This window comes from Paroedura picta, chromosome 1, assembly GCF_049243985.1.
Source record: "Paroedura picta isolate Pp20150507F chromosome 1, Ppicta_v3.0, whole genome shotgun sequence".
In the NCBI taxonomy this organism is placed as follows: Eukaryota; Metazoa; Chordata; class Lepidosauria; order Squamata; family Gekkonidae; genus Paroedura; species Paroedura picta.
In genome coordinates, this window is record NC_135369.1 from 195,521,566 (window position 1) to 195,533,268 (window position 11,703).

At 48.6% G+C, this 11,703-nt stretch overlaps 1 protein-coding gene across 2 annotated transcripts in view; it reads left to right on the forward strand.

Moving 5' to 3' along the window:
* SNAP25 (synaptosome associated protein 25) overlaps positions 1 to 8,598 on the forward strand; it is a 73,669-nt gene extending 65,071 nt beyond the window's left edge. For both annotated transcript variants that reach the window (XM_077315872.1, XM_077315863.1), the window contains exons 7-8: positions 2,081 to 2,225; positions 7,050 to 8,598. In XM_077315872.1, the coding sequence (XP_077171987.1) occupies positions 2,081 to 2,225; positions 7,050 to 7,118 (214 nt within the window). In that variant the 3' untranslated portion in view covers positions 7,119 to 8,598. The remainder of the gene's footprint in view (positions 1 to 2,080; positions 2,226 to 7,049) is intronic.
* Positions 8,599 to 11,703: the final 3,105 nt, after the last annotated feature.

Below are 11,703 nucleotides of genomic sequence, written 5' to 3' on the forward strand. Positions count from 1 at the left end.
CAATGCCGGAAATTCATAGGCCCCCCCACTCCCCCAAGTAATCCCTGCTCCATGCCTAGTTGAGCACTTGTGAAAAGATCTGCTGTTAATCCATTCCTCCGGACAAAACGAAGGAAACTGGAGGGAGGCCAGGTACCTATTTTCCTGACTCCAGCTCCAACCCCTTTCCTCCTTCCGTTTCTGCTTTCTCCCCACCTCTAGTTCCTTGGGGCTCCTTGGAGCAAGAAGTCACATTGCAGGCCCAAGACGTGCTGCTTGCATGTGGGAAAACAGAGCCCCTCCTGCCCCCTCGGTGGCAGCGCAGGAGACTATTCTATCCTGACCTGATGCTCAGGGCACATTTCTCCATATTTGTGAGGTGCCCCCTTGGAAGCACAGTGCAAGCAAAGCATTTGCAGGAATTCCTAGCAGAGCATTTATTTTATGGAACAAGAGGAACTCCAGGATGTTGGTGGTGGAGACATAGCCAAGACCTGACCTCAGGGATGAGGTTTTGCTGCTGCTGCCAAACAGCTAGTAGCTTATCCACATGAAGTTAACAAACGGCTAGTAGCTTATCCGCATATCTCTAGTAGCTTCCCTGCATGAAGTTAACAAGATTTGGGTATTTGGTAGTTTCTACCTGCATCAGCCTCAGCATCACATTTTAATGAGAACCCCGAGATCCTAAAACATCATTGTTCCGTATATATAGGATACAAGCTGTGGGGCTGACGACTCACTTCTTAAAGAAGGAGGCCATAGGGCTTCGGGATAGGAAAAAGGCAGTCTGAGGGGTCTGCCCAGCAGCTGATAGCAAAACTGGACTGCTTTTTCCCCAATTGGTGAATTATCTCCACTCGGGGCCAATCATGGCCTGCAGCCTGGGGCCTTGGGGGGGGGGGGCGAGGATCAGCTGTTTGGTGGGGCCTTTAAAGGCCTCCCTCCAGATTCTGTGGGGTAACAGCCGATCCTGATGATCCAGCGGCCTATGGGGCTCATCTGTGAAGATGCCCAGAGCCACCTGTACCTCATAGCCAGGCTGGAAGCTAGATTGGAAGAGAGCAAAGGCCAATGTTTGTCCCTCTACCCCAGGAAACCTTGTAGCTGTTCTGTGAGGTACCAGTCCAAGGCAGCTGTGAAACTGGGTGCTTGTTGGCTGGATCAGATGGAACTAGTCTGTTTTTTTTTTCTTTTCTTTTCTCAAAGGCAGTCAAAGCATGGCCTCCTTCAATCTCTCCAGGAAGGTCCCTGAAGTTGGGGACAGATTAACAATCTCCTGCACAGGGAGCGGGAGGGCATGTGGCAGATCCAATAGCTGCCAGGATCCTGTTCACATTGGCTAAGGGGAGCTGACGGAAGCAGCCCAAAATGGGATGAGATAGCAAAGTCAACAGATCACGGCAGGACGACAGGAAATGTCCCAGCAATGTCCAATTGTTTCTCTTCAGATGGTCCTGTAACTAAGGACATCAAGGATCGAACAGATAACTGAGCAGGGTGTGAGCAAGTGGAAGTAACAGAGGCTGCAAAGTATTCTCTATCACCTTTACTGCCGTCTCATAAACCCTCGAGAGCATCTTGCAAGATGTTCTTGAGGTTTCGCCACAAATTTCCCACCAAACTCACCCTCACCATCCCAGTTCCCAGCTTCAAGGACTGGCTGAGGATGGGAAGAGAGGGCATTGGGTTTTGGCTAGATGGCTGTGCCACCAACACATCCACAGGGTGGCCAGGGCACACTGGATCCCACAGAGCATTCTGGTGACCTATGAGATCCATAAGTCTCCTTGGGCAAGCAGAAATCTGCTCTCCCCATGTAAAGGGAGGGGGGGAGAGAAGTATTGGCTCAGGACTTACTGTTGCAGACTGAAACCCAGCCTGGCGGCTGTGAGCACTGGGGTCCTTTGAGTCTTCAGGGAGCCCCCACCCGGCTTGCAATTTCCTAACGCCTTGTTCAGGCACCCAGTGATTTGTGACTGGACCCAGCCCCTGAGGCAGCCGCTCTGTTATGGCCCACTGCCTGGTCCCATCATTCTGCTCATAGGATCCGCAAGAAGTGACAAGGATGGTCTTACCTTCGCTCTTTATTCACCTACAGGGTAACAAATGATGCCCGGGAAGGTGAGATGGATGAAAACCTGGAACAAGTCAGTGGTATGATTGGAAATCTCCGTCACATGGCCCTGGATATGGGCAATGAGATCGACACACAGAACCGCCAAATTGATAGGATTATGGAGAAGGTAAGGACTTTAATTTAATTTATTATTATTATTATTATTATTATTATTAGTATTATTATTATTATTATTACCACCCCTCCTGGTATGTACCTGCTCATGGCAGTTTACGTCATACATGACACATTTAAGAATTTAAAAAGCAAAAGCAGGGGTGGGTTAGTCTTGGGGAGGCCCATTGGAGGGTATAAGAAGCCATTTACAAAAGCCTGCGGGAAGAGCTCCGTTTTGCAGCCAGCCCCTTGGCACTGAGAGCTCTTGTGGGAGCTCGTTCCACCAGGTAGCGACGAGGACTGAGAAGCTGAGGCCAGACAACCTCTCCAGGGCCAGGGATAACCAGCCCGTTCAAACTGGGTGAGTGAAGCACTCTTCGGGGGGCATAGTCTTTGAGGCGGCCCCTCACTGCTTGACAATGGCCCTTGACTCCACTGGAAATGAAACTTCTAAGTTGTGTCAGCAAATAAAAGGGGGTTGGGGAGAAAAGATTTTGTTCAGGTTTATGATATATCGGTATACCAGAATGCCCCCTTTCCTCAGACACTCATGTGCTTGACTCAGCTCTGAGCTTGAAGAAATCTTTGCAGTTGACTCTCGGCTCCCCATGCTTGGTTACTACAGTTCAGACTCTGAAATCTGCATTGTCTTGATCTCTTACTTATATACTGGGGTCCTCCACGTGGGGCCTGTGGGTGCCAAGATGACCCCCAGCACCTTTCCCGTAGGCCGGCAGCCATAATGTCGGCCGTGAATGAAGTGGTCAGCTGATGTCTGGGCTGTCCCAGTTCAGGTTGTGGGTGAGAATTCCTACTTGCCATATCTGATGCTCACGCACCAGGGGAAAGGGAGGTTGCCCGGTTGTCACCAAGACTGTCTCATTCTCTGTCCATGGGCTGCTGTTGCTAGGGAGAAGGGGAGGGTTCTCTGTCCATGGGCTGCTGTTGCTAGGGAGGAGGGGAGGGTTCTCTGTCCATGGGCTGCTGTTGCTAGGGAGGAGGGGAGGGCTCTCTGTTCATGGGCTGCTGTTGCTAGGGAGGAGGGGAGGGTTCTCTGTCCATGGGCTGCTGTTGCTAGGGAGGAGGGGAGGGTTCTCTGTCCATGGGCTGCTGTTGCTAGGGAGGAGGGGAGGGTTCTCTGTTCATGGGCTGCTGTTGCTAGGGAGGAGGGGAGGGTTCTCTGTTCATGGGCTGCTGTTGCTAGGGAGGAGGGGAGGGTTCTCTGTCCATGGGCTGCTGTTGCTAGGGAGGAGGGGAGGGTTCTCTGTCCATGGGCTGCTGTTGCTAGGGAGGAGGGGAGGGTTCTCTGTCCATGGGCTGCTGTTGCTAGGGAGGAGGGGAGGGTTCTCTGTCCATGGGCTGCTGTTGCTAGGGAGGAGGGGAGGGTTCTCTGTCCATGGGCTGCTGTTGCTAGGGAGGAGGGGAGGGTTCTCTGTCCTTGGGCTGCTGTTGCTAGGGAGGAGGGGAAGGTTCTCTGTCCATGGGCTGCTGTTGCTAGGGAGGAGGGGAGGGTTCTCTGTCCATGGGCTGCTGTTGCTAGGGAGGAGGGGAGGGTTCTCTGTCCATGGGCTGCTGTTGCTAGGGAGGAGGGGAGGGTTCTCTGTCCATGGGCTGCTGTTGCTAGGGAGGAGGGGAAGGTTCTCTGTCCATGGGCTGCTGTTGCTAGGGAGGAGGGGAGGGTTCTCTGTCCATGGGCTGCTGTTGCTAGGGAGGAGGGGAGGGTTCTCTGTTCATGGGCTGCTGTTGCTAGGGAGGAGGGGAGGGTTCTCTGTCCATGGGCTGCTGTTGCTAGGGAGGAGGGGAGGGTTCTCTGTCCATGGGCTGCTGTTGCTAGGGAGGAGGGGAGGGTTCTCTGTCCATGGGCTGCTGTTGCTAGGGAGGAGGGGAGGGTTCTCTGTCCATGGGCTGCTGTTGCTAGGGAGGAGGGGAGGGTTCTCTGTCCATGGGCTGCTGTTGCTAGGGAGGAGGGGAGGGTTCTCTGTCCATGGGCTGCTGTTGCTAAGGAGGAGGGGAGGGTTCTCTGTCCATGGGCTGCTGTTGCTAGGGAGGAGGGGAGGGTTCTAGGGATCCCTTCCACAGGGCGGCCGAAGCTACAGACTGGGGTTCTGGTCACATTGGAAGCTGGGGGGGGGTCAACTTCTGCCCGTTGCTTTCCTGGGGTGAGAGGGGGCCGGCTGGGGCTGGCCCAGTCAGTCCTGTGACTTGTTTCATGCTGCCTTCCTCCTGATTGATTTAATTCCTTGATACCCGGCCCTTGTCCCCAAAAGTGGCTTATATCATTCTCCATTTTACCCTCACAATGACTCTGCAGGGTAGGCTAGGGAAGGCGACTGGCTCCAGGTTAACCAGAAAGCTCCCATGACACAAGTGGGGTTTTGAAGCTGGGTCTCTCCAGTGCTACTCTGACAGTCTTAACCGCTGTCAGGACCTGCATCATTGGCTTTGGTCTGCATTTTCATCACGTTGTTTTCTATCTTTTCTCGTTCATCCTGTGCTGCAGATGATGAAGGGCATACCTGAGAGCCAAAGTGGCAAAGCAGTTATAGGAAGACCCACGTTCCAATCCCTGCTCTGCCATGGAAGCTTACTGGGTGACTGGCTTACCTCACAGGGATGTTGTAAAGATATAATGGAGGAATGGCCAGCTAGTTTGGCTCCCCTTTAGAGAGAAAGCCAGGGTATAAATGGAGTCAATCAATAAATGAGCAAATGATCCTAACTGTGGCTATTACGTGTGCAGAGAGGCAGAGTAGAGACTGTGTTTAACTTCTGTCTTAATGGCCTCTACTGCTGCTGAGCATCAAGATAGGAGGGCGCAAGAGACAGACAGAGAACAGAAGGAAATACAACCAGATAGATGTCTGGGGAGGAAAACAAAAGCACCTCCCATTCCTAATCCAACACTGGGCTTCTGATGCTTGGTGGAAAATCTCAGCTGGAATACTGTCAGAACCAGTTGGGTTCTGTCCAATGGTTGTGGCCCCAAAGTGTATCATTCCACCCCACACTACCTTATTCTGCAGATAGTTACTACTATATGACTTTAAAGAGTAACCAACTGATGTGCTAATTGCATTGCCTTTCTGTGGAGAACTGCTTTTGTGTTGTAAATCTTGTTGGGATTCATTCATGCATTGGACTCTAAGAGCTTTGAAATCTCCAGTTCTTGCCTGGAGATTCTCGAGTCTGGGCACTGTCACAAACTCTTTGGAATGTTTGTTCTTTTTCCTCAGAAAGCCTATGCTTTTCAGATTATTGTTAGATGTGTAGATTGACTCTAGGAAATGTATTGCTCTTTCCCTTCCTCCTTTATTCGTACCCCCCCCCCGCCGACTCACTCTTCCCTGCCCTCCCTGTCCTTGGGCTCCCCTGTTACCTCCCAGCTGCCTGCTTTATTTTCCCACATTATTTGGGTTCTCATGGGTGGGCTGGGAGTAAAAAGGGATATAAAGGTAAAAGTATCCCCTGTGCAAGCACCGAGTCATGTCTGATCCTTGGGGTGACGCCCTCTAGCGTTTTCATGGCAGACTCAATACGGGGTGGTTTGCCATTCCCTTCCCCAGTCATTACTGTTTACCCCCTCAGCAGCAACCTGGGTACTCATTTTACCGACCTCATTTTACCGACCTTGGAAGGATGGAAGGCTGAGTCAACCTTGAACCGGCTGCTGGGATTGAACTCCCAACTTCATGGACAGACAGCATTTCTGCCGCTTACCACTCTGAGCCATAAGAGGCTCTTAAAAAAGGGATATAGGCTGTGTTTAATTTTCTGAACCCCAGTTCCCACAAAGTATATGTTGAGTTCGCTTTCTTGCTTTAGCGCCAAGTCAAAGACTGTGGCCCTTTCCGCACAAGGACCAATGTTGCCAATTGGTCCCTGAAGCAGAAACGCTATTTTTAATAGTGCTATCTCGGCGTTACGCATACCTGCCTTTGTAGTGGAATCCAGTAGCGCTTCAATCGTTCCCCACAGGTTTCCGGTCTCGCGAAAATTGCTAGAAAGGAAGTGATTTTTTCTGTGCTTTGTCCCGCCCCTGGCCGTCAATCAAACGAACAGCCAATGGGCGGCTGTTATCATGCTCCCGAAAAGCCCCTTTCCCTTAAGAACAGGGTTTAAAAAAAAAGAAAATATGCCTTGATTCCTCCTAACGTAGAGATCCATCTACCTGGCGTGTGAGCTGGTGAGTCATCGTTGCCACGCTCCCCCGAGTAAAAAAAAATCCCCCCTCCGAACAGGCGCGCTTTTCGGCTGAAAATAAAGGGAACTTGCAAATGGGGCTGTGTTGAGCTTGGGGACTTAGGGGAGTTGTAAAGCACTTCTGTGGAGGGACTGTAGCCGGAGAAGCCTCACTGGGTGAATGAAGGCTCGCCGGTTCATTGCTTTCTACTCGCTCCGAGAAAAGAAAAATGGTGATCGCTTCGCCGGAAGTTCGGAGGAGAGAGCCAGGGGGAGGGAATTGGCTGGAACCGCAACAATGGGAACGCACAGGTCTTTTTCGCTAGTGTTGCAGATTGTTTGCCAGAGTGTTGCGCTTTTCGGAGGGTGAATCCACTTTTCCCGATTTCCCTTTAAGCGCTACAACTAATCGCTTTTTGCGGGACTGTTTCAGGAGTGTGGCAGATTGTGTGCGATGTCGTGCATAACTGCAAATTAGTAGCGTTTACAATTTGCAAGCCTTTTGCAACATTGAAGTCGTGCGAAATGGACCTATGGTTTCTGGGCAACTGAAACAACCTGACAAATACCAGGGGCCCGAGAATGGACTTTCGGAGAGCTCTGGCTCTACTGAGGCTGAAAAGGATTCTCTGCCCTCCCTTTTCTTTCTCTTCAGGCTGTTTCCAACAAAAACAGGATTGATGAGGCCAACCAACGTGCCACAAAGATGCTGGGCAGCGGTTAAACCCTCCCAGGGACCGCTTCTCCGGACCCGCGCCCCGCTGGGCAGCTCCCGCCTGCTTTCATCATGGTATTTACCAACTAGGTTTGCACACTGGCACATACCAGCCCTTCTTCTGCCCCCATGTCGTCAATGTTGTCCGGTGTCGGTTGTCAGCTTTCCAAAAATGATACTTGTAAATTATTTTTATTTTTCCAGATCTCTTTTCTTTCCAAAGGTTGTATATAGTAACTGATTGGATGGCTTATCACTCATGAAGATGTTTGTTTGTTGGGATTTATGTGTTCTGTTTTCTTTCTTCCTTTCTGTCTGTCCAGGTTTTCCCTTCCCTCTTCTGTTTATTGGTTGATGAGTTATTTTTTAAAAAAATAAAAATTCATGATGTTTTGCTGAATGACAAAAAATGTAGGAATGCTTAACGTGCTGTTAAACTTTGAACTCTACAGTATTGTTCTTGTAAAACTGTTAACATTCCACAGAGCTACTCCCAGAAGCCCTTTCTTGGGCATCACCTTGTTTAAAAAGCACTTTTAAGAGTTTGGTGTTCCCTCCGTTCCTTTCCATTGCTGCCATCTGTTCTTATGAGTTCATGATTAGACAATGTGGAATTATATAACTTATAACAAGCATTGCACTAAAACAACAACTTTTTTTTTTACAAGTGATGTGATTTATGCAGTTATTGCATGAGAAAATAGACTTTTTAGGCTCTAACTTAAGCGAGACCTTTCCATGGCAGTACCGACATCCTTGATGATAAAGGAAATGTACTTCGAATGCGCATGCTTCCTCTTGGGACACTGTCAGACTACCTTATACCAGCAAGTTTCCAGTTCTGCCACTCTAGTTCTTCTTCTCCAGTGACATATGGTTATTATCAGCCATGTTCATTTCTTATTTCTTCCCTCCTTTTCCCCCTTTTCCTAATTTTGGATTCAGATATGGATTTGGCTCTTATTATTTAATCATTGCCAGCAAATTAAACGTTTGGCTGAAAGGACAACCACAACAACACATGCACACACACACACACACAAAATTTAAAAGCAACAACAAATAAGAAATAGGTGTAATATATATATAGAGTTTGTCTGCTGCTTTCAAAGGCGGTCTTTTTTCGGGGGGGAATGGCTATCATATGAAATGTTGCAGAGAAATGTAATTTTTATAAGGTTCTCTTATCTTTCTAGCTTCTCTCTCTCTCTCTCTCTCTCTTTCTCCCTATGTGGTTTGTTATTGATAGAATTATCTGTTGCTTACCTAGAGTTATGCACACCAAAATCACTGCGATGTTTAGTAGCTGAGTTATTAATTTAAACAAAAAACAAAGAAAAAATAACCTTACATGAATGAAATCTAGATTAAATTGTGAGATTAAGTGTAGTTGCCGCATGTAATATGGAATTCCTTCTGTCTCCTGTCAGTTTGTGACGTGATTGACATTTTGTAGCTAGTTTAAAAATATTAAAAAGTATACACCTCAGGCTTTTGATGGCTTTCTTTTAACCCATTCTGTTTGGTCACTTGCACTTGGTTATTTCTCTAGAATGACAAGCTTGCCAGAGGCAAGAAGAGTTCTAAATAGGCCTGTCGTTGATAGGAGCTCCAGATTTGATTGGAACAACAACAGGAGACCTTAGAGCGTTTCCACAGCTGGAAGAACTCCTGCCCACAGGACACGAGTCCTGATGCACACAGAACTGCCCCCATCCTCTCTCTACCTGCCCAAGCAGCACCTCAGTGAGAAAGTCTAACGAGCTGCATTTATTTTCTTCAGTTCCTGGTTGGTGGCTGAACTATGAAATAATGAACCAATATTTAATTTCTGCATCACCCCTCCCTGCCAGTGGACTTGGAGTGGTTTACAGTAATAATGACACAATTTAAACCAGATCCCCTCCCTCCGTTCTCTCTCCCTCCACTTGGCTAACCAGACTGGAGATGGTCTAAAATAAGAGGGGAGCCAAGGCGAAGGAAGGAGGCCCATAAAATTCCAGGTAGCCCTGGCTTCAACCCTAAGCCTGGCCGAAGTGCCCTGCAGAACTTGGAGGACTATCAGGACCTGGATTTCAACACATAACTCATTCCAACATTTTGGAGCCAGCACCAAAAACGACCTGATGCATAAGCATGTGCAGAACACGGCATGCACACCTTCTGGCATGCGCCTCATTTAAACTGGGGGGGGGAGGAGGGGAGGCAGAAAATCCAGCCACACACATTCACCCTAAGCAGCTCACTGTCTTACTGTCTCTGTGATCCCAACTACAGAAACCTCACTTAGCTATCTGAACTATCTTGTGGGACTCAGGTCTGCTTCCAGCCTGGCTGCCTCTTTCCTAGCCCAGTACTGCAATGGCTCACCAGTTTGACCAAAGGAAAGATAAGTGCGGCACAGTGACGTTATTTATAGATTCTTCTGGATTCTTTTGGGAAGGTCCTGCAGTTGAACAGGAGGAGATGAGCCAAGTCTAATGCACCAAGCTTCAGTTAACGGATCTGAAGAAGCCCCAACTAGCCACCACAGACAGACACAGCAACGCTGTGCCCACCTCACTCAGCCTCCAAGTCCAGCGGTGGGCATCTGGGAGCTGACAAATTGACCTTGGTGTAGTGGTTAGGAGTGCGGACTTCTAATCTGGCAAGCCAGGTTCAATTCTGTGCTCCCCCACATGCAGCCAGCTGGGGGCACTGATAAAACTGTTCTGACCAAGCAGTGATATCAGGGCTCTCTCAGCCTCACCCACCCCACAGGGTCTGTTGTGGGGAGAGGAAAGGTGATTGTAAGCCGCTTTGAGTCTCCTTCGGGTAGAGAAAAGCGGCATATAAGAACCAACTCTTCTTCTTCAGTAATCTCAGGGCTTTCTCAGCCTCCCCTCCCTCACAGGGTGTCTGTTGTGGGGAGAGGAAAGGGAAGGCGACTGTAAGCTGCTTTGAGCCTCCTTCTGGTAGAGAAAAGCGGCATATAAGAACAAATTCTTCTTCTTCTACATGCACCCTGTGGTACCCTCCGTCATGGTCTTCTTTCCTGAGAGCCCCAGCCTTAAGGGCGGAGACCCCACAGCAGGAGTTGATTACTTCCCAGAGAACCCGCAGGTTGAGGTTTTCAGACTTAAAGTGTTCTTTAACTAGTCCTGATGTATCCAGGACTAGGACCCAGGAAGAATTTCTCAAGCCATGCCTATGTCATACCATGTTCCTAGTTCTGGAAGCTCTTTGGCTCACCTGCTCTGGTGTAAGTTTTTCCTTTATGGAATTGCTTCAAGAGGTCCATAAACACAGGGGCACCAGACACAGTGTCTGAATCCAACCATTAGAATGGAGGGTTTTTTGTGGATGACGAATAAAGAGAGAACTCCACCCAAGTAATGAAATGTGTGTTTGGCAATGAGAAACTATTTGAGTACCTTGCCAGGGAAAAACACTTCATTATTAAGCAGAGGAGGAGGTGTATTTGATTCAAGCCATGCATGTCGACTTAGTGGCTGGAAACAATTCTGATTGTTCCTGTCAAGTAATCCAGAAGCGAGCACACGAAAATTATGGATTGATATTATGTGTATAGAATCATAGAATAATGGAGTTGGAAGGGTCATCTAGTCCAACCCCCTGCACTGTGCAGGACACTCACATCCCAATCGCTCATCTACTGTAACCTGCCACCCTTTTGCCTTCACAGAATCAGCCTCTCCGTCAGATGGCTCTCCAGCCTCTTTTAGAAATCTCCAAAGGTGGAGAACCCACCACCTCCCGAGGAAGCCTGTTCCACTGAGAAACCGCTCGAACTGTTAGGAACTTCTTCCGGATGTTTTAGATGGAATTTCTTTTGAATCAATTTCATCCCATTAATTCTGGTCTGTCCCTCCGGGACAAGAGAGAACAATTCTGCTCCATCCTCCATATGGCAGCCTTTTCAATACTTGAAGATAATTATCAGATCCCCTCTCAGTCGTCTCCTCTCTAGGCTAAACAGACCAAGCTTCCCCAACCTTTCTTCATATGTTTTGGTCTCCAATCATGCAAGGAAATTTATAGGATTACTGCCTTGGGAGACCTACCCTCATCCACATAACCATAATGAAATCCTAACAAGGGTCAGCATGGGTTAAGAGTGGCAGACTTTTTAATCAGGAGAACGGGGCTTGATTCCCCACCAAGCCTGCTGGGTGACCTTGGGCCAGTCCCAGTTCGCTCAGAGCCATCTCAGCCACACCCACCGTGGAAGGTGTCTGTTGTGGGGAAAGGGAGAGAAAGGTGATTGGAAGCCGCTCTTCTTAAGGTGAAGCAGGGGATAAAAAACTACTCTTCTTATTTCAAAAACCTATTTGAGATCCCTTCTTTTGCTTCTGTAAGACCCTTTTCAGTACCAAAAATGAACACGAATTCCTCCCCCACACACAAACACACACACACAAGCACTAAAGAAATTAGGGAAAGGAGCAGAGCATACCACAATGGACATGTTTGCTCTGACACAGCAGAATCACCTAATAAATTATTTCGGGAGGTGAATCTACATTGTGAATTTTGCCTAGCAAAGATTCTAGACATTTCTTTCAGCCATTTTAGCAGCATTAAAATAAATCAA